The following is a 24,266-nucleotide window of genomic DNA, read 5'->3' on the forward strand; positions in this document are numbered from 1 at the left end:
AGTTCCGTATCTGTAGGTATTTAAAAAAGATGGATGAAGGTAAATTATATTTTGCTCTCAGGGAATTAAAATCAGAAAAGATGCTTTGGTTATACAAGTCTCTTATTTCGCTGATTCCCTTGGTTTTCCAATTTTCAGATATTCCATCACTAATAATTTTGGGGACACAAGGGTTGTTCCACAGGGGCATGCTCATTAACAAGGTATTTTGATTTCCCATTAGTTTAATAGTTAACGCAAAAAACCCTTAACTCTATCACTAAAAACCAGATTATACATCATACCTTTGCATGTTGGAAAGATACAGTATTTCTGGTCTCACAGGAGTTGTATTTGCACTTCTCATCCCAATAAAAATAAATGCTGTATTGCAGTTTTTGAAATATAGCATATATCTATCTATCTATATATATATAGCAGGAGGGGACCTCGCCTCACCTCTGTAGTTTTCCATCGATTTACAAAGATTTAATACTCCTCTAGTCTACCCTTTAGTAGCTACTCTGTTAATAATTAATTTGTATGCTCTGCTTATATGAAGGGAAATTGGTTCTCTGCTTATTGAATTTTTTTGTACTACACACCGTTAATTCCAACTGTCCCGTCTCTGATGACCTCCCTGTGTGCAGTGCACCAACAAGTCTGTGTGCGTGTTCCTATTGGCCACCTACACCGATGGACGGCCCACGGAGAACGCTGAGTGGTTCTGCAAGTGGCTGGAAGAGGCGTCTACCGACTTCCGCTATGGGAAGACCTTCCTGAAAGGTCTGAGATATGCTGTGTTTGGCCTGGGAAACTCTGTGTACGTCAGCCACTATAATACGGTGAGAGCACTTTCTTTCTTTCTTTGTCCGGATTATAGAATAGAATAATATATATAATTATAGAAACTACTAATAAATGTAAAAACAAGACATCTACAGACAGTAATGAAATAGATATGAACATAGTAAAAAAATTTCATTAGTGGGATTTCAAAACCACTCACGCACATCTGCAATTTATCATTCAAAACTGGTCGATTTCCGAATAAAATGAAAATAGCAAAAGTCATACCTCTGTTCAAGACTGGAGATAAACACCACTTCACAAATTATAGGCCTGTTTCTCTACTTCCTCAGTTTTCAAAAATATTAGAAAAACTCTTCAACAACAGATTAGATAAATTCATTGATAAACATAATTTACTCACCGATAGCCAGTATGGATTCAGAACACACCGGTCAACATCACTAGCGTTAATAGAACTCATTGAAAAAATCACAAATTCCATAGATCAAAAAAAGCTGGAGTATTCATTGACCTAAAAAAAGCATTTGATACTATTAATCATGATATATTAATCAGGAAATTGGAGAGATATGGGATCAGGGGGGTAGTATTGGACTGGGTGAGAAGCTATCTAAATAAAAGACAACAATTTGTGACAATGAGAGATTATGAATCTGAATGTTTGGACATTGCTTGTGGTGTCCCCCAGGGGTCAGTGTTGGGTCCAAAACTGTTCATCTTGTACATTAACGAGATATGTAAAGTATCCAATATATTTAAATGTATTTTATTTGCGGATGACACTAATCTTTTTTTTTCTGGTGAGAATGTCCAGCAGCTTTTAGAGGTCATCACATCTGAAATGAAGAAATTGAAGGAATGGTTTGATAGAAACAAATTATCATTGAACTTGAGCAAAACTAAAATTATGTTGTTTGGAAACTGTAGATTGGATACTCGGGTACAAGTTAAAATAAATGATGTGATTATTGAAAGAGTTTATGAAAATAAATTCCTAGGTGTTATAATAGACCATAACATCTGTTGGAAACCTCACATAAAACATGTCCAATTTAAACTCTCACGAAGCATTTCAGTCATGAGTAAAGTAAAGCACATTCTGGATAGAAAATCACTCTACATTCTCTACTGTTCACTAGTTTTACCATATTTAAATTACTGTGCTGAAGTCTGGGGAAACAATTATAAGTCTACACTACAACCACTTTTTATACTCCAAAAAAGGGCCATAAGGATAGTTCACATTGCAGGTTATCGTGATCACACTAACATATTGTTTTTGGAGTCAAAGACATTGAAGTTAAATGATCTTGTGGAATTTAAAACGGCACAATTAATGTATAAAGCAAAAAGTCATGCACTTCCAAGAAACATTCAAGAATTGTTCTTTGATAGGGAGGGGGGTTATAATCTGAGGGGAGAACACAATTTAAAGGTGCTAAACGTACGCACTACCATGAGAAAACACTGCATCTCGATATGTGGAGTGAAACTGTGGAACAGTCTAAATGTGGTGCTAAAGCAATGTCCAAACATGAGACAATTCAAACTGATGTATAAGGAAATTATGTTCACAAGGTACAGGGATGAGGAAGGGACTTGATATTCACGGGTGTTTACATTTTTATTTTGTTTTCTATTTTGTTTTCTTTTATACATATATAGTTTTTGTTTTTTGTTTTGCATATATATATTTTTTTTTCTTTCTTTTTTATGTTTAAAATAGTACACTCATTTGAGTAGTGGAAAAGGGGTAGGATTAAATAAGTGTATACTTCTTCCTACTCCTTTTCGAACATGCAGATTGAGTTGTTTTGCTTTTTGTTATTGTTTGTTGTATTCATTGCATGTTCGAAATAAAGACTTCAAATCAAATCAAAAATCCCCATGATGTCACCTAGGCAACAGCTATTCTTCCACATAGAACAAAACAAATACACACAGGGCCGCCTCAGGGGGTGTGCGAGCAGTGCGGTCGCACAGGGCCTCGCGGGAAGGGGGGCCTCGCAAAAAAAAAAAAAATTATTTATTTGTTTTATTTTTTATTTTTATTATTTTTTATTTTTTTGCGAGGCCCCCCTTCCCGCGAGGCCCTTTTTCATCACATACATAAAATCTAGTTTTGCTTATATGCTTATATATTTCACATTAGACACGTTTGTAGAATGTGTCTGACTTGTTCCTGGGTCTGCACCTGGGTCACTATTGGAGCTCTGGTGCTCTGCAGCAGACATACTATTGGTTTCAACGAAGGGAGTGGTTACTTACATCATGTGTAGTACGCCGCCGGAAACTTAAACGAAGAAGAAGAAGAAGAAGAGTCAGCTGCGTTTGAATATTTCGCGCGTGCAGCTTTTGACTATTATGCTTAGTTATGCCAGCCAAGGTCGGTCATTATCAGTCGGTCAGTCACCAAGGAACGTTGACGAAAGGCGGGACAAATGGCTGGAGCCTTGTCATGATGCAGTCGGGATATAGCCATGGCCCATGATGATGTCGGCTAGTAGCTAGCTTAGCTAAAGGCTATCTAGCGTTAGCTAACCTGCAGCCAAGATGAAGAGGATGGTCGTTTGGCAGATGAACTTCGTCAACTCCACGCGGTTGTCTCCATCCTCTTGGACGTTTGGTGAGTTTTTAACCTATTCTATTAACTCTATTCTATTCCCGCCGTGGACATCGCTCTCTCTCTCTCTCTCTCTCTCTCTCTGGAGCTAAACTGGCCGACTAGCTATTGTAGTACTACTAGTAGCTAACGGTGTGTGCCTGGTGTCAGCACCTGGCTGTATGTAGCCGCATAGCTTGCTTCTGCGTTAGCTAATGGTTAGCGATAGCCTGGTTGAGCTAACTGTTAGCCAGTTAGCTGTTTAGCTTCGACGTTAACTGCCGGCTGCGCTCGGCTGGGAACGTTCGTTTGATGCTATCAGTTAGCCTTGAGTTAGCTGTTAGCTTGTGCTACGACCATTGACATTAGCCGTGAGAATAGCAGGGGGTTCTGGCACTCTGACTACGACATCATCTTTGACAGAAGATGTAGTCGGGCCTGCACCATGACAAGGCTCTGGCAGCAGCTTATTTTTGTCCCGACAGCGAGAGGCCTTTCGTCAACGTGGAGACCTGTGTTGCGGCCTTTCGCCCTGCGTTCCTTGGTGCAGGTAAGATTAATGAAAATGTCATGACATTACCCCACTCTTCCTTCCTTCCCCTCCCGAATGTTTTGTTAATAACGATGTTTTTTTCCAGGCAAAACATATGCTACTTCACAACATTTGGAGATACGACATGTGCTGTGTGTGAATGTCTTGGTCGTTTGTGTAGCTTGGGTAGCGTTGGGCCGTTGGCCAAAGCTGTGTGTGGCCTGGTGTCACAGTACCTGGCTAGCCTATTTAGCTGATGTCGGCCATTGGCTCCTTGCTGCTTTGGTTTCTCTGGTATAGACCCTCTTCTCTTTGGATTTAAGTGTTGATCTTTGTCCTTTTGGATCTCTCATACATGCTCTCTCTCTAACACACACACACATGCTCTCTCTCTCTCTCTCTCTCTCTCTCTCTCATACATGCTCTCTCTCTAATACACATGCTCTCTCTCTCTCTTTCTAACACACACAGTCTGCCTATGGCGGCCTTTCTCGATGGCTAGGCTGTGCTCGCTGAGTCTGTACATAGTCAAGGATCTTCAGTCACAGTGCTCAGGTATTCTGCCACTGTGTACTCTCTGTTTAGGGCCAAATAGCATTTCAATTTCTTTCCAATGTGTCTCTCTCTCTCTTGGATTTAAGTGTTGATCTTTGTCCTTTTGGATCTCTCATACATGCTCTCTCTCTAACACACACACACATGTGCTCTCTCTCTCTCTCTCTCATACATGCTCTCTCTCTAACACACATGCTCTCTCTCTCTCTCTCTCTCTTTCTAACACACACAGTCTGCCTATGGCGGCCTTTCTCGATGGCTAGGCTGTGCTCGCTGAGTCTGTACATAGTCAAGGATCTTCAGTCACAGTGCTCAGGTATTCTGCCACTGTGTACTCTCTGTTTAGGGCCAAATAGCATTTCAATTTCTTTCCAATGTGTCTCTCTCTCTCTCTCTCTCTCTGTACACTGTATATTGACTGTAGAACGGGAGCTCTCTCTCGCTCTCTCTTTTGCTATATGTTGACTGTATCATGCCCCGCCTCGGGCAGCGCTATTATTTAAGAATGTGTTGACTGTATGAAAAAAAAAAAATATATATATATATATATATATATATATTTTTTTTTAACCTTTTGGGGGGGGGGGGGGGGGGGGGGGGGCTCGCGTTAAATCTTGCACAGGGCCTCGCATTTCTCCCAGGCGGCCCTGAATACACACATACCTACATATACCTACTGTATATTTCCCAAAAAAATTATAAAATTAAGTAACAAGAAATTAAAGAATCGGACTTCCGGTTTAGCTGCAATATGTAGCGCACGCAATTGGTTACAGCTCCGCTCCCGTTATCGTTAATTTCGTTTAAAAACCTTATTTGGACAATACCAAAAGAGATTAGACCACATCGTATGTATTGATAAGACCCTCTACTAACTATATCAAAAAGACAACATGGATAAGGATAAGAGAAAGGGTGGAAGGAAACAAGACACAGCAATTCTAACGGCGCCGATTGAAACACGCTCAAGGAAAATGACAGGCGACGCTGTGGCAGATCCGTTGGGGACAAGCCCCGACGCGGGGAATATAGAGGAGAATACACAGGGACCAAGGACAACTGGCCCCGAGATGGAGACAATAGATGACAACATAACAGGAACATCAGAAAAAAGTACCGTGAAGGAAAAAGCAGGCGATTTTGAGAAGATAATAGCAAAAACATCCATCGGATCCCTCACTGCTCCAATAACATCAACTGACACAAGCAGTTCAGTTGCACAGCCCGACTTCAACTCTCTGACTATCCTGATAAAAGAACAGATGGTCGCTTTCAAAGCACACGTAGAAGAACAGATGGTCGCTTCCAAAGCACACGTTGAACACATCGATACTAAATTCGAAGAGGTTATGAGAGCGGTCGCTTTGCAGTCCGTGCGAATCACGACAGTGGAGATTTCGGTGACAGAAAACACAAAAGCAGTCAAAGCGAACGAAGGTGGCTTGACAGAGATGGGAGAAGAGATGGAAAGAGCTAAAGAGGAATATCGGAGGGAAATAAAATTGCTTAAAAACGAAGCGATGGAGAGGCAACTAGAAACCCAACGTTACCACAGGCGGAATAACATCCGCATTGTGGGGCTTGATGAAGCAGTGAACTGCGAAGACATCAACTTTCCAAAAGAGTTATCAACGATTTTGGAAAACACCGATCCAAACAAAGTGCCAGAAGTGGAACAAGTTTACAGAATCGGTTCCCAGGGGCAAAGTATCAACGGGCCGAGAGTCATCATTGTCACTCTGCGGAAAACTACAACAAGGGATGACATCATCAAATATGCTCGCAACCAACGTGGGAAGCTGAAGTATGGTGATAAACCAATATTTATCTACGAAGATTTGAGCAGAGAGGCCATCATCCGACGTCAACCATACAAAGATGTGATGCAAAAGCTGTACAAAGCCGGCTACAAGCCAAGGCTAGCATATCCGGCGCTGTTATCATTCTTGGGCAATAACGGCCGCAGGTCAGGTCCATATACACCTTTTGAAGCTGAGGATTTCCTGAATCAAAATGTAGCAAATAACCCAAAGCATGACGAAAATGCCGGAATCAGTTAAGCCTCTCTCTAAATATATACCAGTGTTGGAATGACTTTATTGTGTTCATCAATGAGGTCATTCCACCAGTGTTGGAATGACATTGTTGTGTTCATCAAAGTAGCAAACGATATGCAAGTCGTCTATAACAAAGTGTACTGTGTATAATACGATTCATAATACATTATAATTTCAGTCTCTGGTCTCTGAGGGGACAAATAAATATCAATGCAAAAAGATCTATCTGGAATATTCTGGGTTTATCGCTCAAATGCCCTGGGTCTCTTAGATCATTCTGGAATGTAAAATAGTCTAGGCACTAGTATATTCTACAACCTTCTAGAATATAAGGCACCATGACAACGAAGCATACAACTCTAACAATAACATTCGGTGTGCATACACATAGCAGATAATAAATTAAATGAAGTGCAATCAGTCCTTAATAATACTTTAAAATTAACCACACATAAACGTATGAGCACAGCAAGGTTATTCTAACAATTTAAGTAATCACTCCATTAAAGGCACATTGAAGCGCTAAAAGGCGCTGCTTTTCTATCTTATCTAATCAGTTAAATCGGTTCTAGTGGCTTCTCCACGTTGATAATTATTTATCTCTTATTCCTTATCTATATCTTTCCATTGATTTTTATTTTATTTAATTTTTTCTTCTCATTACTCTATATTTTTTAAATATATTTTAACTTACATTGTTCTTTTCCAATGTTCTTCACATTAAGGTGTCAATATTACTCTATATTTTTTAAATATATTTTAACTTACATTATTCTTTTCCAATGTTCTTCACATTAAGGTGTCAATATTGCTCTACAATCTTTTCCTTTTTTTTCCCCCACACGTTGGTGGAGGGTTCAAAGGAATATGTCGATAAAGGTTTATTCTCTTTTTTTTATTTTAATTTTTTATTTTTATCTTTAGGTTATTTATCACAATACTTCATTACAGTAAGGGAAGGTGCAAGACCAAAAGCGACATTCTATTGCAATAGAATGGAAATGTTAGATCCTATGGCAATGAGCATAGGAAAATTAGGATTACAATGCTCAGTTTGGGCAATCCGGTGGACCATGGGAGAAAGTCAATCGCGGAGGATGTGTTCTTGGAACACAGGCATGTTCGACTTTCTGGGTGAGGGGAAAATAGGGGATTTTTATTTGTATATATATATGTTTTTAAGCTCAGCTCTCAACGGGACCTCATTAATTGGATGTGCATCTATTGTAGCTTCATACTCCAGAAACATTACCAAAAACTACACGAAAACATGCATAGACTATGGCTAGTTTGAATATAATGGTATGGAACACCGGTGGGATAAACAAACAACACAAGCGCAAAAGCGTGCTTACACTGATGAAAAAAGAACATGTGGACGTGGCTCTATTAAGCGAAACGCACATTTTAGAGGGAGACATAAATACGTTAGCGGATAACATATACCATAATATTAGTCACTCTTCTTTTGCTACGAGAACTAGAGGGGTAGCCATAGTCGTCAGACGCAAATTAAATATCGAATTGAAAGGGGTATGGTCGGATGCTGAGGGGCGCATAACTATAGCTAGGATTATACACAATAACAGGAAAATTGCATTGGCAGCGGTATATGCCCCGAATTTGTACGAAGTGGGTTTCTTCACTTCACTAACAGGAGAAATGTTAAACCATCCCGAGTACTCATATATAATAGGTGCGGATTTTAATGCCATTTGGAACCCAAGGATGGACAAAACTTACCTTTCCTTCTCCAGCGAACAAAATAATTCATCTAAAGCATTAAAAGATTGGTCGAAATCAACAGGAGTAACTGATTTATGGCGTTCACTTAACCCCATGACCCGCAAGTACTCCTGTCGTTCGGCGAGACACAACACACTATCCAGAATTGATTACGTCTTTGCATCCCCGAGAATATTTGATAAATATGAAGTGGAAATGACACCCAATGCGCTATCAGATCACTGCTACTTAATCCTGAAAGCAACATTTGGTACACTATCTACCCGGGCCCCAAGATGGCGTTTTAATTCGATGCTGCTTAACAACAAGGAATTCATTACACAAATTAAAGAAGCTCTCACAGTATTCCTACAAGATAATGCTAACTCGGTGCAAGATCCCAGAATATTATGGATGTCGGTAAAGAATATGATCAAGGATTTCTCGGATAGATTTACCTCCATATTGCGCAAAAATCAAAACACAAAACTGTCTGAAATGGAAACGCTTTACTCAACGCTTTTTAATTCTTTAAAATACAACAACTCTACTAGACTAGATAACCAAGTTAACATTCTAAAGACAGAGATCAAAGCAATGTACAGACAAAAATCGGAATTGCAAATACGCAGCACTAGACAACAGCAGTACTTCCAAGGTTCTAAACCTAGTCACCTATTAGCCATGCGACTAAGAATTAATGCAAAATTTGCAGATATAACTGCCATTAGGAAACAACAAGCTCTAGTAACAGAACCCAAAATAATAAACGATACATTCAAAGAATTCTACTCCGATTTATATAACTCAGAAACGACCTTTGATCAAGACAAATTAGACACATATCTTAATCAAATTACTCTCCCTAAACTTACGGATGAAGACGCTAAACAGTTAGAAGTACCGATCACATTAGAAGAACTCAAGAAGGCCATATCCGGAATGAAAAACGGCAAAGCTCCGGGAATTGACGGTATCCCATCAGAAATGTACATTTCTTGCTGGGACATATTTGGACCCTTATTACTAAATATGATCTTATACTCAGTCAAAGAGGGAAGCTTCATTGAACACCAAAATACCGCACTCATTTCAGTTCTTCACAAAAAAGACAAAGACCCCACTGAGTGCGGTAGTTACCGTCCTTTAAGCCTCCTCGGAACCGATGTCAAACTGTACTCTAAGATATTAGCCATCAGATTGCAAAAGCATATGACGTCTTTAGTTCATCCGGACCAAACAGGCTTCATAAAAGGTCGCCTGATCAATGATAACATAAGGCGAATACTGCACGTACTAGATACAGACAAAGAGGACATCACACCTAAGGCGATACTATCCCTGGATGCTATGAAAGCATTTGACAGGTTGGAATGGTCGTTTCTATGGGCAGTATTGGAAAGGATGGGGTTAGGAAAAGGTTTCATTGATATGATTAAAGTACTATACAAGGACCCATCGGCCAGGATTACAACAGGCACATTCATCTCCGATATCTTTCCGGTATCACGCTCAGCCAGACAAGGTTGCCCTCTTAGTCCCGGACTATTCGATCTATCATTAGAACCTTTAGCACAATTTATAAGACAATCCCAACACATAGAACCAATAGTAATCAAGGGCACACATCATAAAATTAGTTTATATGCGGACGACGTAATATTGTTCATGCAAAACCCCAACAACACATTGCCGCTTATACTCAAGTTGATAGAGAACTTTGGTGATTTATCGGGATTTAAAATAAATTGGCCTAAGTCGGCTTTTCTTCCTCTTAACACCAGTGCAAAAAAAGAGACAACCCTCCCAGGTGCGATACCCATGGTCAAACATTTCAGATGCTTGGGTGTGGAAATATTTCCCACCATAAGACAAACGGTGAAGCACAATTACACAAAAATACAGAACAAAATCAAGGACGACCTGGACAGGTGGGCAAAACTTAAAAACTCAGTACAGGCAAGGGTATCAATAGTTAAGATGGATGTATTACCAAGAATCAATTTCTTCAGCTCAATGCTTCCGTTACCTCCTCCAGAGGGCTACTGGAAAAGATTACAAACCTCCACATACAAATTTATTTGGAATAACAAACCACCTCGCATAAAAAGATCCACCGCACAGAGAAATAAAGCAGACGGTGGCATGGCAGTCCCAGATTTGTTACAATATTTTAATGCCTTCACATTAAGACCATTGAAGAAGATATGGTTTGACCCCGAGGCTTTGGTATCTTGGAGAAAATTAGAAGAAAACATAGTAGCCCCACAGAGATTGAAAGACATAGCATACACTAAACTTTCAATCAAGCATTGTGAGCGAGAATTTGGCCCAATAATAACCCATGCAATCAGGACATGGCGGGAAACACAAAGGAAATTTCCTAACCCTCAAGTATGGCATAATCACACTCCCATATTCAATAACAATGCTCTCTTAATGGGAAAACGACCTATAAGATTCCCTATATGGGAAGAGAGAGGCATACACTCATTAGGGGATATTTTTAATAACAAGGGCCTCTGTAGTTATGTCGAAATATGCATAAAGTTTAACCTCACCGAGTCCACATGGCTTTTTTACATACAGTTACGACTTTGTATGAGATCTCACGGTGTTCCATTACACATACCAATTGAACACCACAGATACCACAAATTTTTCTATGAAAGAGATACATTGGGAGGTTTTGTATCAGGTTTTTATTATCAATTACTAACGTCCTCGTATGAAACCCTTCAACTAGACAATGTCTGGAGGAGGGATATACCAGACCTGGAAAATGACTTTGATTGGCAAGGAGCCTGGGCAAATGTCCGACTTACATCAAGGAACCCGGATCATCAACAAATCAATCTGAACTATATTCACAGGACATACTTGACTCCTATAAGGCTGTGCAAAATGGGGCTTATACAAGACTCCAAATGCTCCCAATGTACAAATGGGGACGAAGGAACATTTATGCACATACCCTAAGATGGCGCCGCTACGTCCGGCTGCCTGTCTGTGCGCTCCGTCGAGACTGTGCATACTTTTGTTAATATTTATAGTTTTAAGAGTTTTGTCTGTACCAACAGTAGGTGCAATTAATGTGTATGACCGTCAGTCACTAATAGACATTGGATTACGGGAAACTTACCGACTGGATTACTCTCTGGATCAGCTCTCTGAACCGCAACAATGGCCCGTTGAGATCTTGAGGACATCAGGACCGGATCTCGCCCCCAGGGACAAAGGACCCAGACGGCGAGGAAAGAGAGCTGGAGTCCGTAACAGGCTGAGAACCAGGCGGCACAGGACACCACTACCCAGTATATTGCTAGCCAATGTACAATCAATAGACAATAAACTAGACGACATCCGAGCAAGGATTCAATTCCAGAGAGACGTTAGGGACTGTAACGTTCTCTGCTTCATCGAGACGTGGCTGGCGCCAGAAGTCCCAGACCACGCCATCCTACCGGCCGATCATTTCTTCATTCACCGCAAGGATAGAACAGCAGAATCCGGTAAACAACGTGGAGGAGGTATTGCCTTCATGTTGAACAAAAATTGGAGTGACCCAAGTAACGTGAAGGAACTATCCAACCACTGCTCCCCAGAACTGGAATATATAACCATCAAGTGTCGTCCTTTCTTCCTCCCGAGGGAGTTAACGGCGATCGTCCTGGTCGGAGTGTATATTCCACCGCAAGCTGAAGCCAGCAACAAGGTTGCGCTCTCCAGACTACACGACGAGGTAAATAGAATCCAAGAGGCGAATGTTAACGCCGCCATTTTAGTTCTGGGAGATTTCAATAGCGCCAATCTGAGAAAGGTATTGCCCGACTTCTATCAGCATGTGACTTGCAACACCAGAGGCGGTAACATCCTAGATCACTGTTACACGCAATTTAAAGGTGGCTACAAGGCTCATTCTGATAGTGGCTTCGGTAAGTCAGATCACGCATCAATTTTTCTTACACCGAAGTACAGACAGAGAATTAAAAGTACTCCCGTAGTCTCGCGAGAGGTGCAGAAATGGGATGTGACGTCAGAGGATACGATCCGGTCAGTGTTTCACAACACAGACTGGAATGTGTTCCGCGACACAGATAACATTAATGCCTACACGGAGACAGTGCTGGACTATGTTTGTACTAGGGTGAAAGAAACAATCCCCACTACCAAAATGAAAGTTTACCCAAATCAAAAACCCTGGGTAGACAAATCCGTCCGTGAAGCTCTGAGAGAGCGCACCAAAGCATACAACGACGGCCTAGAGGCAGGCAACATGAATGACCACAAGGTGGCGCGATACAACGTAAGGAGGACTGTGTCAGAGGCCAAACGACGCTACAGGGATAAAATTGAACTCCAGTTTGAACAAGCTGACTCTAGAGCTATGTGGCAGGGGCTCAAAACGATGACAGACTACAAAGGCGCCTCCCTCAAACTGAACAGTGACATCTCCTTAGCAAATGACCTCAATACCTTCTATGCGAGGTTTGATGCTGGTAATAACAACACCAGCTCACAAGCCTCGGCAATGGGGGGGGGGGGGTCGGCTGCTGATGGAGGCGCAGTGTTCAGGGTAACAGAGCATGAGGTGAGGCGGACCTTTAAAAAAGTGAATATCAGGAAGGCAGCAGGTCCAGACGGCATCCCCGGCCGCGTCCTAAAAGTCTGTGCCGACCAACTGGCCCCAGTATTCACTGACATATTTAACCTGTCCTTAGAACAGGCTGTCATCCCCACCTGCCTGAAGAAGTCCACTATTATCCCTGTACCCAAAAAATCCAAGCCTGCTTGCCTCAACGACTACCGCCCTGTAGCTCTCACCTCCATAGCCATGAAGTGCTTCGAGAAGCTAGTAAAGGGCTACATCTGCTCCTCCCTCCCCATCAACATGGACCCCCTGCAATTTGCATACCGCCCCAACAGGTCCACGGAGGACGCCATATCCCATGTGCTGCACACAGCAGCATCACACCTGGACAAGAGGCAGGGGAACTATGTGAGAATGCTATTCATCGACTACAGCTCGGCATTCAATACCATAGTCCCCTCCATACTCATAGCCAAGCTCAGGGACCTGGGCTTGGGCTATGACCTCTGCCAGTGGGTCTTGGACTTCCTGACTGGCAGACCCCAGGTGGTGAGAGCAGGCAACTGCACCTCCTCATCCATCACCCTCAACATAGGGGCCCCCCAGGGCTGTGTTCTGAGTCCCCTCCTCTACTCCCTGTACACACACGACTGTGTGGCTCAGCGGAGTAGCAATACAATCGTCAAATTTGCTGACGACACAGTGGTGGTGGGCCTGATCTCTGCCAACGACGAGAGGGCCTACCTGGAAGAGGTCAAGGTCCTGGCGGGATGGTGCCAGGAAAACAGCCTCTCCCTGAACGTCAGCAAAACAAAGGAGATGATTGTGGACTTCAGGAGGTCGGGGGTCAAGGACTACAGCCCCCTCAGCATCGACGGGGCACCGGTTGAGAGAGTCAACAGCTTTAAGTACCTCGGAGCCTACATATCCGAGGACTTGACATGGACCACACACATTAACAGTGTTGTGAAGAAGGCACGACAACGCCTCTACTTCCTCAGGCGCCTAAGGAAGTTCCAAGTCAGCCAGAAGATCCTTAAGAACTTCTACTCATGTACAATAGAGAGCATCTTGACCGGCAACATCACCTCCTGGTTTGGGAATAGCACTGCACAAGACCAAAGCAGACTACAAAGAGTGACACGTTCATTCGAACGCACAATTGGAGGGGGGCTCCCCACCCTCCAGAACATTTACTACAAGCGTTGCAAGGGCAAGGCTAAGAGAATCATTAAAGACTCCAGTCACCCGAACAACTGCCTCTTTGAACTGCTGCCGTCAGGCAAGCGATACAGGAGTCTCAAGGCGAGCACAGAAAGACTCAGAAGAAGCTTCTATCCCCAGGCCATCAGGCTGCTAAACGAACAATGAATGAACACTACACAACAACAACCACCAAACGCACATAGCACACACATCCACACGCACACACTCACTTTAAACAAACACACTGTAGCACCCACTCCACACACTTATAGCACACACCCACTTTAAACAAACACACTGTAGCACCCACTCCCCACACTTTATATTTATGGATGAAGGATTGCACTACAACTCGTACACCTTACTGTAAATTGTACCTAAAATTGTACCTCATCCCATTTCTGCTTTGCACTAGATAGTACTGTACATTAGTACACTGCATAGTATTGTGTATTGTATATTATATGGTAACTCAGAACATTGTACATATGTCTATACCGAACACTGTGACCTCATTTTCTTCTTCTAAATTCATGCTATATTATGTTATTATGTTATTTGATACTATCTTGTCTAGCACAGTCTCTGGAGCGTAACAGTAAGAAGCATTTTGTATGAAAGTATTCTGTACTTCTGTATGACAACTATTAAAGAACTTGAACTTGAACATGTATTGGGACTGCCCACCAGTTAAGGCATTCTGGAAAGATGTGTCCCAACAATTATCAATACTCGTATTTTGGAATATACCTGTACACCCCGCGGTATTGCTATTGAATGATGTTTTTGAGTTTGCAGTGAATCCACAACTAAAAAGATTGGTTTTATCGGCTATCACAGTAGCTAAAAAACTGATCGCATCACGTTGGTTTCAACCGGAAAAAATGTGCCGGAAAGTGTGGTTTCTTACATATCTCGATGTGATATATCAAGAAATATCTACAGCAAGAATTCTGGGGCTCAATGAATCCAAAATGTCAATGTGGTTAGAAGTGGTGGAGAGAGAAGGGCGGCTAGGTGGTGTAGTGGGCAAGGCACTCGCCACCAGTGTGGAGACGCTAGGATTCGCGTGTTCGAATCCAGCTCTCCACATTGTTTTCAGTTTAGCTGGTCGTCCGCAGTAATACACATTGGCCGTATTACGGGGAGGGAAAACTGAAGGGTGGGGATCGAACGTTGTGAACAAGCGACTCCTACAAGTCGGTTGGTGCGCCTGCGCAGTAGAATCAGGAAGTGTCGGGGGCAGCGTGAGCCTCCCACGCGTTACTCCTCGACACTGAGAGATCGAGCTGCGCAGGTGAAAAGATGCGACTGCTGTTACCTCAAGTACCGGAGGGGACTTGTGCTATGTATGACTTAGTCCACATTGCAGCCGGCTTGTGGGAGGCAAGAAACAGCGTTCGTGACAGGGGAGGGGTTGAATTGGATGATACGAAATTGGGATGGGAGAAAATATAGAAAAATGGGAGAAAAAGTGGATAAAAAAAAAAAAGAAGTGGTGGAGAGAATAAAAGCTAGCCTATAATGGTGGTGTCTGGTTAGGAGTGAGGGATAATGGAGGTACTATCCAAGAGGGGGTCCGGGAGGGGGGGGTTTGAGCTGGAGCATATGTGTGTAGGGTTTTAGAAAATAGGTATTAGGGGTATATTATATACTAACATTTATATAATTGTAACTTCGCTGGATATACACTGTATACGGTTAAAATGTTATTATTGACTATTTTTGTTTTATCCTGTTTCTGTACTTGCATATATTTTAACCACCTTTACTGAAAGTTTCATTATACATTGTGTGTTGAGTACTGACTTTTAATAAGTTTTGTTTTGCAATAATAAAAAAAATTAAAAAAAAAAAAGAAATTAAAGAATCAAGTACAAAGAAAGAGAAAATAACAGACACGTTTAAATCAAATTTAAAATAAAAGGAAATGGATGAGAAAATAACAGACACTTTCAAATAAGAAGTGGCTTTAACTCATTGACCGCCACACTGTTTTCCCATCTCTACTCAATGGCGCCAGCGTTATTGACCATTTTCGTGATGTTTGGGGACCCATCGTGTGTTCTGTATTATAGCTATGGAGACAATAGTATGGCTAATTTGACAGGCATTGTTTATAGTCCAACACTGACTCCAGTTCATTTCTACATACTTTAGTTAGTACGCTATTACACGCTAAACATCGCCCCTTTCCAAAATAATTCTAGATCGTGAGATATGACATGTTATATGCATACCGCCAAATCGTTCGGGTTGCTTGCCTGAAACACCAAATATTTCCAAATTAAAGGTATATACCATATATGTTTCTTCACAAAATCATCATGGGGGGGGGGGTTGTTTTACCACGAGACTGCGATCTTTACCGAAAACATGTTTTTAGGTTCGGTAAAATACGACACTGATCGATTCAAAAGCATGTTTTAGGTTAAAAAAATACCAGCAGGTTACCTAAAATAGACCTTACCTTAGTCAGAAGGTACTCCAAAATGAATAAATCCCAGTTGTCCCATTGCGATAGCAATTACTCGTGTATATTGGGTATGGCTATCATACGGGAAATAATAGGTTTGAGGCATCAAATCTCCGACCGATTGCTATGTCCTGATTCACTTTGAGGGGGAAGCAGCCGGAGGTACCTCAGTACTGAAAGACAACTGATATCCCCAGTTCAAAAGGTAGGTGATACTGCCACCTGGCGGGATTCGATCGTCATTGCAATTTTAACGAAGGCAGCGGTGCCAGGGAGACACAGGCAGCTCCGAGCAAGTGTTTAGAATGGGGATCAAAGGAAAAAGATCAAAGGATCTAAAAACGAGAAAACCCGTTTTTGGCACTGAACGGTTGGCGACGAAACACGAGAATACTTGTTTTTGGCGGCCAATGAGTTATTAAGAAACACACTCACACACATGCATACATACACATGCATACATACACACACACATACGCATACACACACACACACATGCACATACACACACATACACACACACATACACATACACTACACATACACATACACTACACATACAAATACTGTACACACACACAAACAAGAATAGTTGACACATTGACATTTTTCTTTTGAAGAAATCAAACAAAGGAAAATAATGGACAATATAATACAGACAAAGACCAGTCTACTTCTTAACTAACCATACCCTTAGTTGTTTTTAAAACAAGACTACTTTTAAGGCGGTTAGGTGGCCGAGCGGAGATTGCGTTCGTCACCAACCCCGGAGCTGTGAGCTGGATTCGCCTGTTCGATATATCCAGCTCACAGCTCCGGGGGTTGTCACCAGCTTGGCTGGCCGTCTGCACTAATACAATTGGCTGTATTAGAGGGTGGGAGAAGCTGGCGGGGTGGGTCCGGGTCGTTGTAAACAGCGACTCCTACAGTTCGGTCGGGGCGCCTGCTAAGCGCGGATAGGACTTGAGGGGGATAGTGTGATCCTCCCACACGCTACGCCCTCTCGATGAGAATCCGCGCTGCCAGGTGAAAAGAAGCGGTGATTGGCTGGACGTGTGTCGGAGGAAGCACGTGGTAGCCTCCACTCTCCCAGATGATCTGACTGTGGGGGGTAAGTGCGCAGCGACCAGGAAGGGACTGGGAATTGGCATACGACTAACATTGGGATGGGAGAAAATCGGAGGAAAATGGAGGGGGAAAAAGATCAAAAAGAAAAACAAGACTACTTTTTTTATTTTTACTCTGTGGAGCCGTTTGAAGGGATTCTGGCCCACTGGCCCCGGTGTCAGGTAGCTTTTTACAACTTCTGTAGTCATAAACAGCTACTTTTTTTTGATCCACTTTTTCTCCCATTTTTTCTATATTTTCTCCCATCCCAATTTCGTATCATCCAATTCAACCCTCCCCTGTCACGAACGCTGTTTCTTGCCTCCCACAAGCCGGCTGCAATGTGGACTAAGTCATACATAGCACAAGTCCCCTCCGGTACTTGAGGTAACAGCAGTCGCATCTTTTCACCTGCGCAGCTCGATCTCTCAGTGGCGAGGAGTAGCGCGTGGGAGGCTCACGCTGCCCCCGACACTTCCTGATTCTACTGCGCAGGCGCACCAACCGACCGACCTGTAGGAGTCGCTGTCCACAACGCCCGATCCCCACCCATCAGTTTCCCACCCCCTAATACGGCCAATGTGTATTAGTATGAACGACCAGCTAAACTGAAAGCAATGTGGAGCGCTGGGCTCGAACAGGCGAGCCCAGCGTCTCTGCATTCGTGGCGAGCGCCTTGCCCACTACGCCACGTAGCCGCCCATAAACAGCTACTTTAAAGGTGGGTGCTGTGCTTCTGGATTTTAGCGCTGCATTCGACATTATAGATCATGATCTTCTGCTCATGAAACTTTCACCTTATAAATTCAATGAAAGTGCTATTAAGTTGTTAAAGAATTACTTACTTAATAGACTACAATGCTCAAGTTTCAAGTTTCTTTAATAGTTGTCATACAGAAGTACAGAATACTTTCATACAAAATGCTTCTCACTGTTACGCTCCAGAGACTGTGCTAGACAAGATAGTATCAAATAACATAGTATAGCATGTAATTTAGAAGAAGAAAATGAGGTCAGTGTTCGGTATAGACATATGTACAATGTTCTGAGTTACCATATAATATACAATACTATGCAGTGTACTAATGTACAGTACTATATAGTGCAAAGCAGAAATGGGATGAGGTACAATTTAGGTACAATTTACAGTAAGGTGTACGTAGGCCTGCCACGATAACACATTTTGCTGGGCGATTAATTGCCCCCGAAAATATCACGATAAGCGATATTATTGCGACCGGTTAGAGAATTTTTTTGAGAAATTTATTTCCCAAAACTTTTATTTTGAAGCCCACCGCTCCGTTTTTTCCGGTTTAAGACTTTTATTTTGAAGCCCACCGACCGGACCGGAAGTATTGTTGTGATTATCCTAGCCGACAACTTGTCTCGTCCGGTTGTGTTTTTTAGTTTTAACGTTAGCTACTAACGTTAGATGCAGCTACTACAGGCAATCAACGATGAGGAGGAAGCGTCAAAGCAGTATATAATAGAATAGCTGTGGTGCGTAGGCACTGCAGCACGACTCGAAAACGACCCGTTATAATAAATTAATTCATGTTTAACTTGTCCCCGTCTCCAGTGCTTTGACTAGCCCCACCCGTTCATTGTAAACAATGATGCATGTAATTGTATTAACGTTATTCTGTGTTATTCTAACGTTACACTACAAATAACGCTACTTGGTTAAAAGGAGCAACACTATTGAGAAATGTATTAAGCTATATGTGGCGTTGCTACTGCCCCACGGAGCTCCCGTGCTGTGCTCTGTAGTAAGGCCAGCGGCCAACCCACACGGAGAGAGGCTGCAAGGGGCACTGGTTCCGCCTCATTAAAACAAACGCGCAAATAGCAATTAATCGCGCCCGTCAAAATCATTGCATTCATTTTAATTATCGCGGCAATTAATCGATTTATTGCTTATCGCGGCAGGCCTAGGTGTACGAGTTGTAGTGCAATCCTTCATCAATAAATATAAAGTGTGGGGAGTGGGTGCTACAGTGTGTTTGTTTAAAGTGGGTGTGTGCTATAAAGTGTGTGGAGTGGGTGCTACAGTGTGTTTGTTTAAAGTGAGTGTGTGCGTGTGGATGTGTGTGCTATGTGCGTTTGGTGGTTGTTGTTGTGTAGTGTTCATTGTTCGTTTAGCAGCCTGATGGCCTGGGGATAGAAGCTTCTTCTGAGTCTTTCTGTGCTCGCCTTGAGACTCCGGTATCGCTTGCCTGACCGCAGCAGTTCAAAGAGGCAGTTGTTCGGGTGACTGGAGTCTTTAATGATTCTCTTAGCCTTGCCCTTGCAACGCTTGTTGTAAATGTTCTGGAGGGTGGGGAGCCCCCCTCCAATTGTGCGTTCGGCTGAACGTGTCACTCTTTGTAGTCTGCTTCGGTCTTGTGCAGTGCTATTCCCAAACCAGGAGGTGATGTTGCCGGTCAAGATGCTCTCTATTGTACATGAGTAGAAGTTCTTAAGGATCTTCTGACTGACTTGGAACTTCCTTAGGCGCCTGAGGAAGTAGAGGCGTTGTTGTGCCTTCTTCACAACACTGTCAATGTGTGTGGTCCATGTCAAGTCCTCGGATATGTAGGCTCCGAGGTACTTAAAGCTGTTGACTCTCTCAACCGGTGCCCCGTCGATGCTGAGGGGGCTGTAGTCCTTGACCCCCGACCTCCTGAAGTCCACAATCATCTCCTTTGTTTTGCTGACGTTCAGGGAGAGGCTGTTTTCCTGGCACCATCCCGCCAGGACCTTGACCTCTTCCAGGTAGGCCCTCTCGTCGTTGGCAGAGATCAGGCCCACCACCACTGTGTCGTCAGCAAATTTGATGATTGTATTGCTACTCCGCTGAGCCACACAGTCGTGTGTGTACAGGGAGTAGAGGAGGGGACTCAGAACACAGCCCTGGGGGGCCCCTATGTTGAGGGTGATGGATGAGGAGGTGCAGTTGCCTGCTCTCACCACCTGGGGTCTGCCAGTCAGGAAGTCCAAGACCCACTGGCAGAGGTCATAGTTCAAGCCCAGGTCCCTGAGCTTGGCTATGAGTATGGAGGGGACTATGGTATTGAATGCCGAGCTGTAGTCAATGAATAGCATTCTCACATAGTTCCCCTGCCTCTTGTCCAGGTGTGATGCTGCTGTGTGCAGCACATGGGCTATGGCGTCCTCCGTGGACCTGTTGGGGCGGTATGCAAATTGCAGGGGGTCCATGTTGATGGGGAGGGAGGAGCAGATGTAGCCCTTTACTAGCTTCTCAAAGCACTTCATGGCTATGGAGGTGAGAGCTACAGGGCGGTAGTCGTTGAGGCAAGCAGGCTTGGATTTTTTGGGTACAGGGATAATAGTGGACTTCTTCAGGCAGGTGGGGATGACAGCCTGTTCTAAGGACAGGTTAAATATGTCAGTGAATACTGGGGCCAGTTGGTCGGCACAGACTTTTAGGACGCGGCCGGGGATGCCGTCCGGACCTGCTGCCTTCCTGATATTCACTTTTTTAAAGGTCCGCGTGATGTTTAATGGCACACTATCGGAGATGAGGGAACTCCATGCCGGAGTGCCCCAAGGGAGTTGCCTGGGTCCCTTATTGTATGCAATCTTCGTTAAATATTTACCATTGGTACTTAATAATGCATCAATGGAGATCTATGCAGATGATACTACAGTGTACGTAGCGGTGGACAAATCTGAGTCTGTTAATAGGTTATTGCAAGATGAGAGAGTGCTAATTTCCAACTGGGTAAGTGAAAATAAGTTAAAGTTAAATGTTGCAAAAACCAAGAGTATAATGATAGCCTCAAAATATACATCTAGATCAATTCCTAAATTAAATCTAGTTCTGAACTGTGCTGATATCAAACGGGTCAGTGAGGCAAAACTGCTGGGTGTTGTAATAGATGAAACACTTTCTTGGTCGAAACGCATTAGCAATATGGTGGCTAAGATGGGCTGTGGTACTTCAATGATCAGAAGGTGTAGAAATCTGTTGACTAATGGTACAAGTTCAAGTTCAAGTGTCTTTATTAGTTGACATGCAAAGATACAGAATACCTTCACATGGAATGCTTTTTTCTGTTATGCTCCTATGAGGATCATAGGACGCTTGGATCATACACATACAGCTCATTACAGTAATATTCCACAATTATTACATTTTAGATAGTAATAATGGTACAGAGCCTTGAGACAAACATATGCATATTCACCACCGCAAACAGACTGGCAGCCGTCATAGGCAGCGCCATTTACGGAAGGAGGGGGGAGTGGGTTGGGGTTGTTACAGGGCTGTAGGGGGGGGCGGGGGGAGTGGGAGGGGGGGGGAAGGTGGGGGGGAGTGCACAAGCCAAGTCCTGGGTGGGGGAGGTCTCCCTCACACGAGGCAGCCGACAGTGCAGCGCCAATGCAGAGGAAGGGGGGGGGGGGGGGGACTAGGGATTGGGGTTATGGGACGCCGCTCGCCACTCTTATCTCCCAGAGAGCCTTCGACTCCAGAGCTCTCGGTTCGACCTTGGTCCAAGAATTTGTTTTGGCTGACTGACTGGCACAATTTATCCCAGCCACGTCCCTTTAAATTTGATTTGAATAGAGTGGAATATAACTCTATTGATTTGAGTGGAGTGAGTTTTAACAACCCCGTCCAAATGACTGAATGCATTATTAGTCCAAGTGTCCAAGTGTCTTATCAGTTCATTTTGGTAGATCCTGTGCGCGGTAAACAGATCCAAAATCTTCTTATTGCAGTCCAAAAGCTTCGATAATCCAAATAATACCACGTCTTCAAGTTTGTAGCCCAATTATGATGTCCCAATAGGCAGAGAGGGTTAGCCTTATTCTGCTTCTTGAAGAAAATATGCAATCCACTGATTAGATCCATTTAGAGTTGATTTGAGTATAGTCCGGCCACCGGCACGAAGCAGGGCATAGCAGCGTCGGGCTCCATGGTGCAGTAGAGGCGGCGGTAGGAACGGCCTTGAAGGCCTTGGGAGAGAGGAAAGAAATGCGACTTGTCTCTGCAAGAGGTGTTAAGGGGAAAAAAACTACTACAATTTTTGGTCTTATCCCGCCTGGACTACTGTCCTACTATATGGTCTAATGCCTCTAGGCTTGATCTGAACAAACTCCAGTTCGCTCAGAACAGGGCGGCACGCCTCGTTCTGCGCTGCTCTGTGAGAAGTATTGTTGGAGGGATGCATGCCGCGCTGATCTGGATGACAGTGAAACAGAGGATGGCATGTAGCCTGGTAACTTTTTTTGTTTAATATCTGTAATACTGGGAAACCGGAGGGTTTGCACTCACAACTGTACCCAACTAATATGAGACATGGATATAGCACAAGGCAAGCATTAGATTCATGCTTTACTTTACCTCTACCAAAAATAAATGCTCTGAAAAAGACGGTAATGTATAGAGCAGTTGCTTATTGGAATAAAATACCCAGAAATATAACTATGGCAAGGAACATATTTATGTTTAAAAATAAAATTAATAATTGCGCTCATGAATAACGAGTTACATTTTGGTCATTGAATTAGTATGGAAATATAAAGGTGATCGATTACTTGAGAAAAGTTATGCTATATTTTTAGTTAAAATCATGTAAGTAAGTAAGTAAGTAAGTAAGTAAGTAAGTAAGTAAGTAAGTAAGTAAGTAAGTAAGTAAGTAAGTAAGTAAGTAAGTAAGTAAGTAAGTAAGTAAGTAAGTAAGTAAGTAAGTAAATAGTATTTCTAAAGCACATTTAAAATGACTGTAGTTGCACCAAAATGACACTATAATAAATGGCACTATAATAAAACACAAAAAAACAATATAGATACGATATAACAACAAGGAAGAGAAATAGAAAAATACACAACAGAGCTCTGCTGTGTTGCTGAAGCGCTTCAAGCCTCTCCTGGGGCCAGTTTTATGTCCCAATTAACACATGCCCTCCTCACAACAGCCCTTTAAACGAACATGCGCTAAACGTCTTCTCCAGACTCCGACAAGAAGATAGTTACCCATTTCTTCTCTGTGCGTTCAATAGAAAGCTATCCGGCTGCAAGCTAGCCTAGCCTAGCTTAGCTAGCCTAGCCTAGCTTAGCTAGCCTAGTCGTTGGCCAAAAACACCTCTCCCGGAGTCTTAAGCTAGGCTAATGGTCCATATAAACTTCCATAAATTTGTGCTAAGCTAGCTTGCAGCCGGATAGCTTTCTACTGAGAGGAAATTGGTATTTATCTTATTGTCTGACTCCGGAGAAAAAATGGTAAGCGTATTTCCCATAATGTCGGCAAGTTCAGTACAATCCGTTAAGCCCCTCGACTTTCCTTCCTCTACAGGTGAGTAGGAATGTGGACAAGTGGCTGTGGATACTGAGTGGCGCGCGCATCCTGACCAGAGGGGAGGGCGACTGCGACGCTGTGAGGAGCCGCCATGGCAGCGTCCAGGCTGACTTCCTAGCCTGGAAGGCCAAGTTCCTGAGCCGCCTGCAGGCCCTGGCTAAGAGGGAGAATAAGAACAGCTGCGGCGGAGGCTGTAAGAACAAGAAGAAAAAGAAGAAGAGGAAGGGTCAGTCGGCAGAGGAGGAGGCCACTTCACAGCAACACAGCTCTGAGGTGAGGATTTATTTATATTATTATTTATTATATATAATTAGAATA

General features: G+C 43.1%; 1 protein-coding gene across 1 annotated transcript in view; it reads left to right on the forward strand.

Annotated features, from left to right (window-relative positions):
• Positions 1–24,266, forward strand: part of tyw1 (tRNA-yW synthesizing protein 1 homolog) — a 444,264-nt gene that overhangs the window by 16,192 nt on the left and 403,806 nt on the right. Inside the window, exons 5-6 of the mRNA XM_084324651.1 lie at positions 630–824; positions 23,946–24,221. Of these exons, the coding sequence (XP_084180777.1) occupies positions 630–824; positions 23,946–24,221 (471 nt within the window). The remainder of the gene's footprint in view (positions 1–629; positions 825–23,945; positions 24,222–24,266) is intronic.

Source organism: Notolepis coatsorum (assembly GCF_963971535.1).
Source record: "Notolepis coatsorum genome assembly, chromosome: 1".
Taxonomy (NCBI): Eukaryota; Metazoa; Chordata; class Actinopteri; order Aulopiformes; family Paralepididae; genus Notolepis; species Notolepis coatsorum.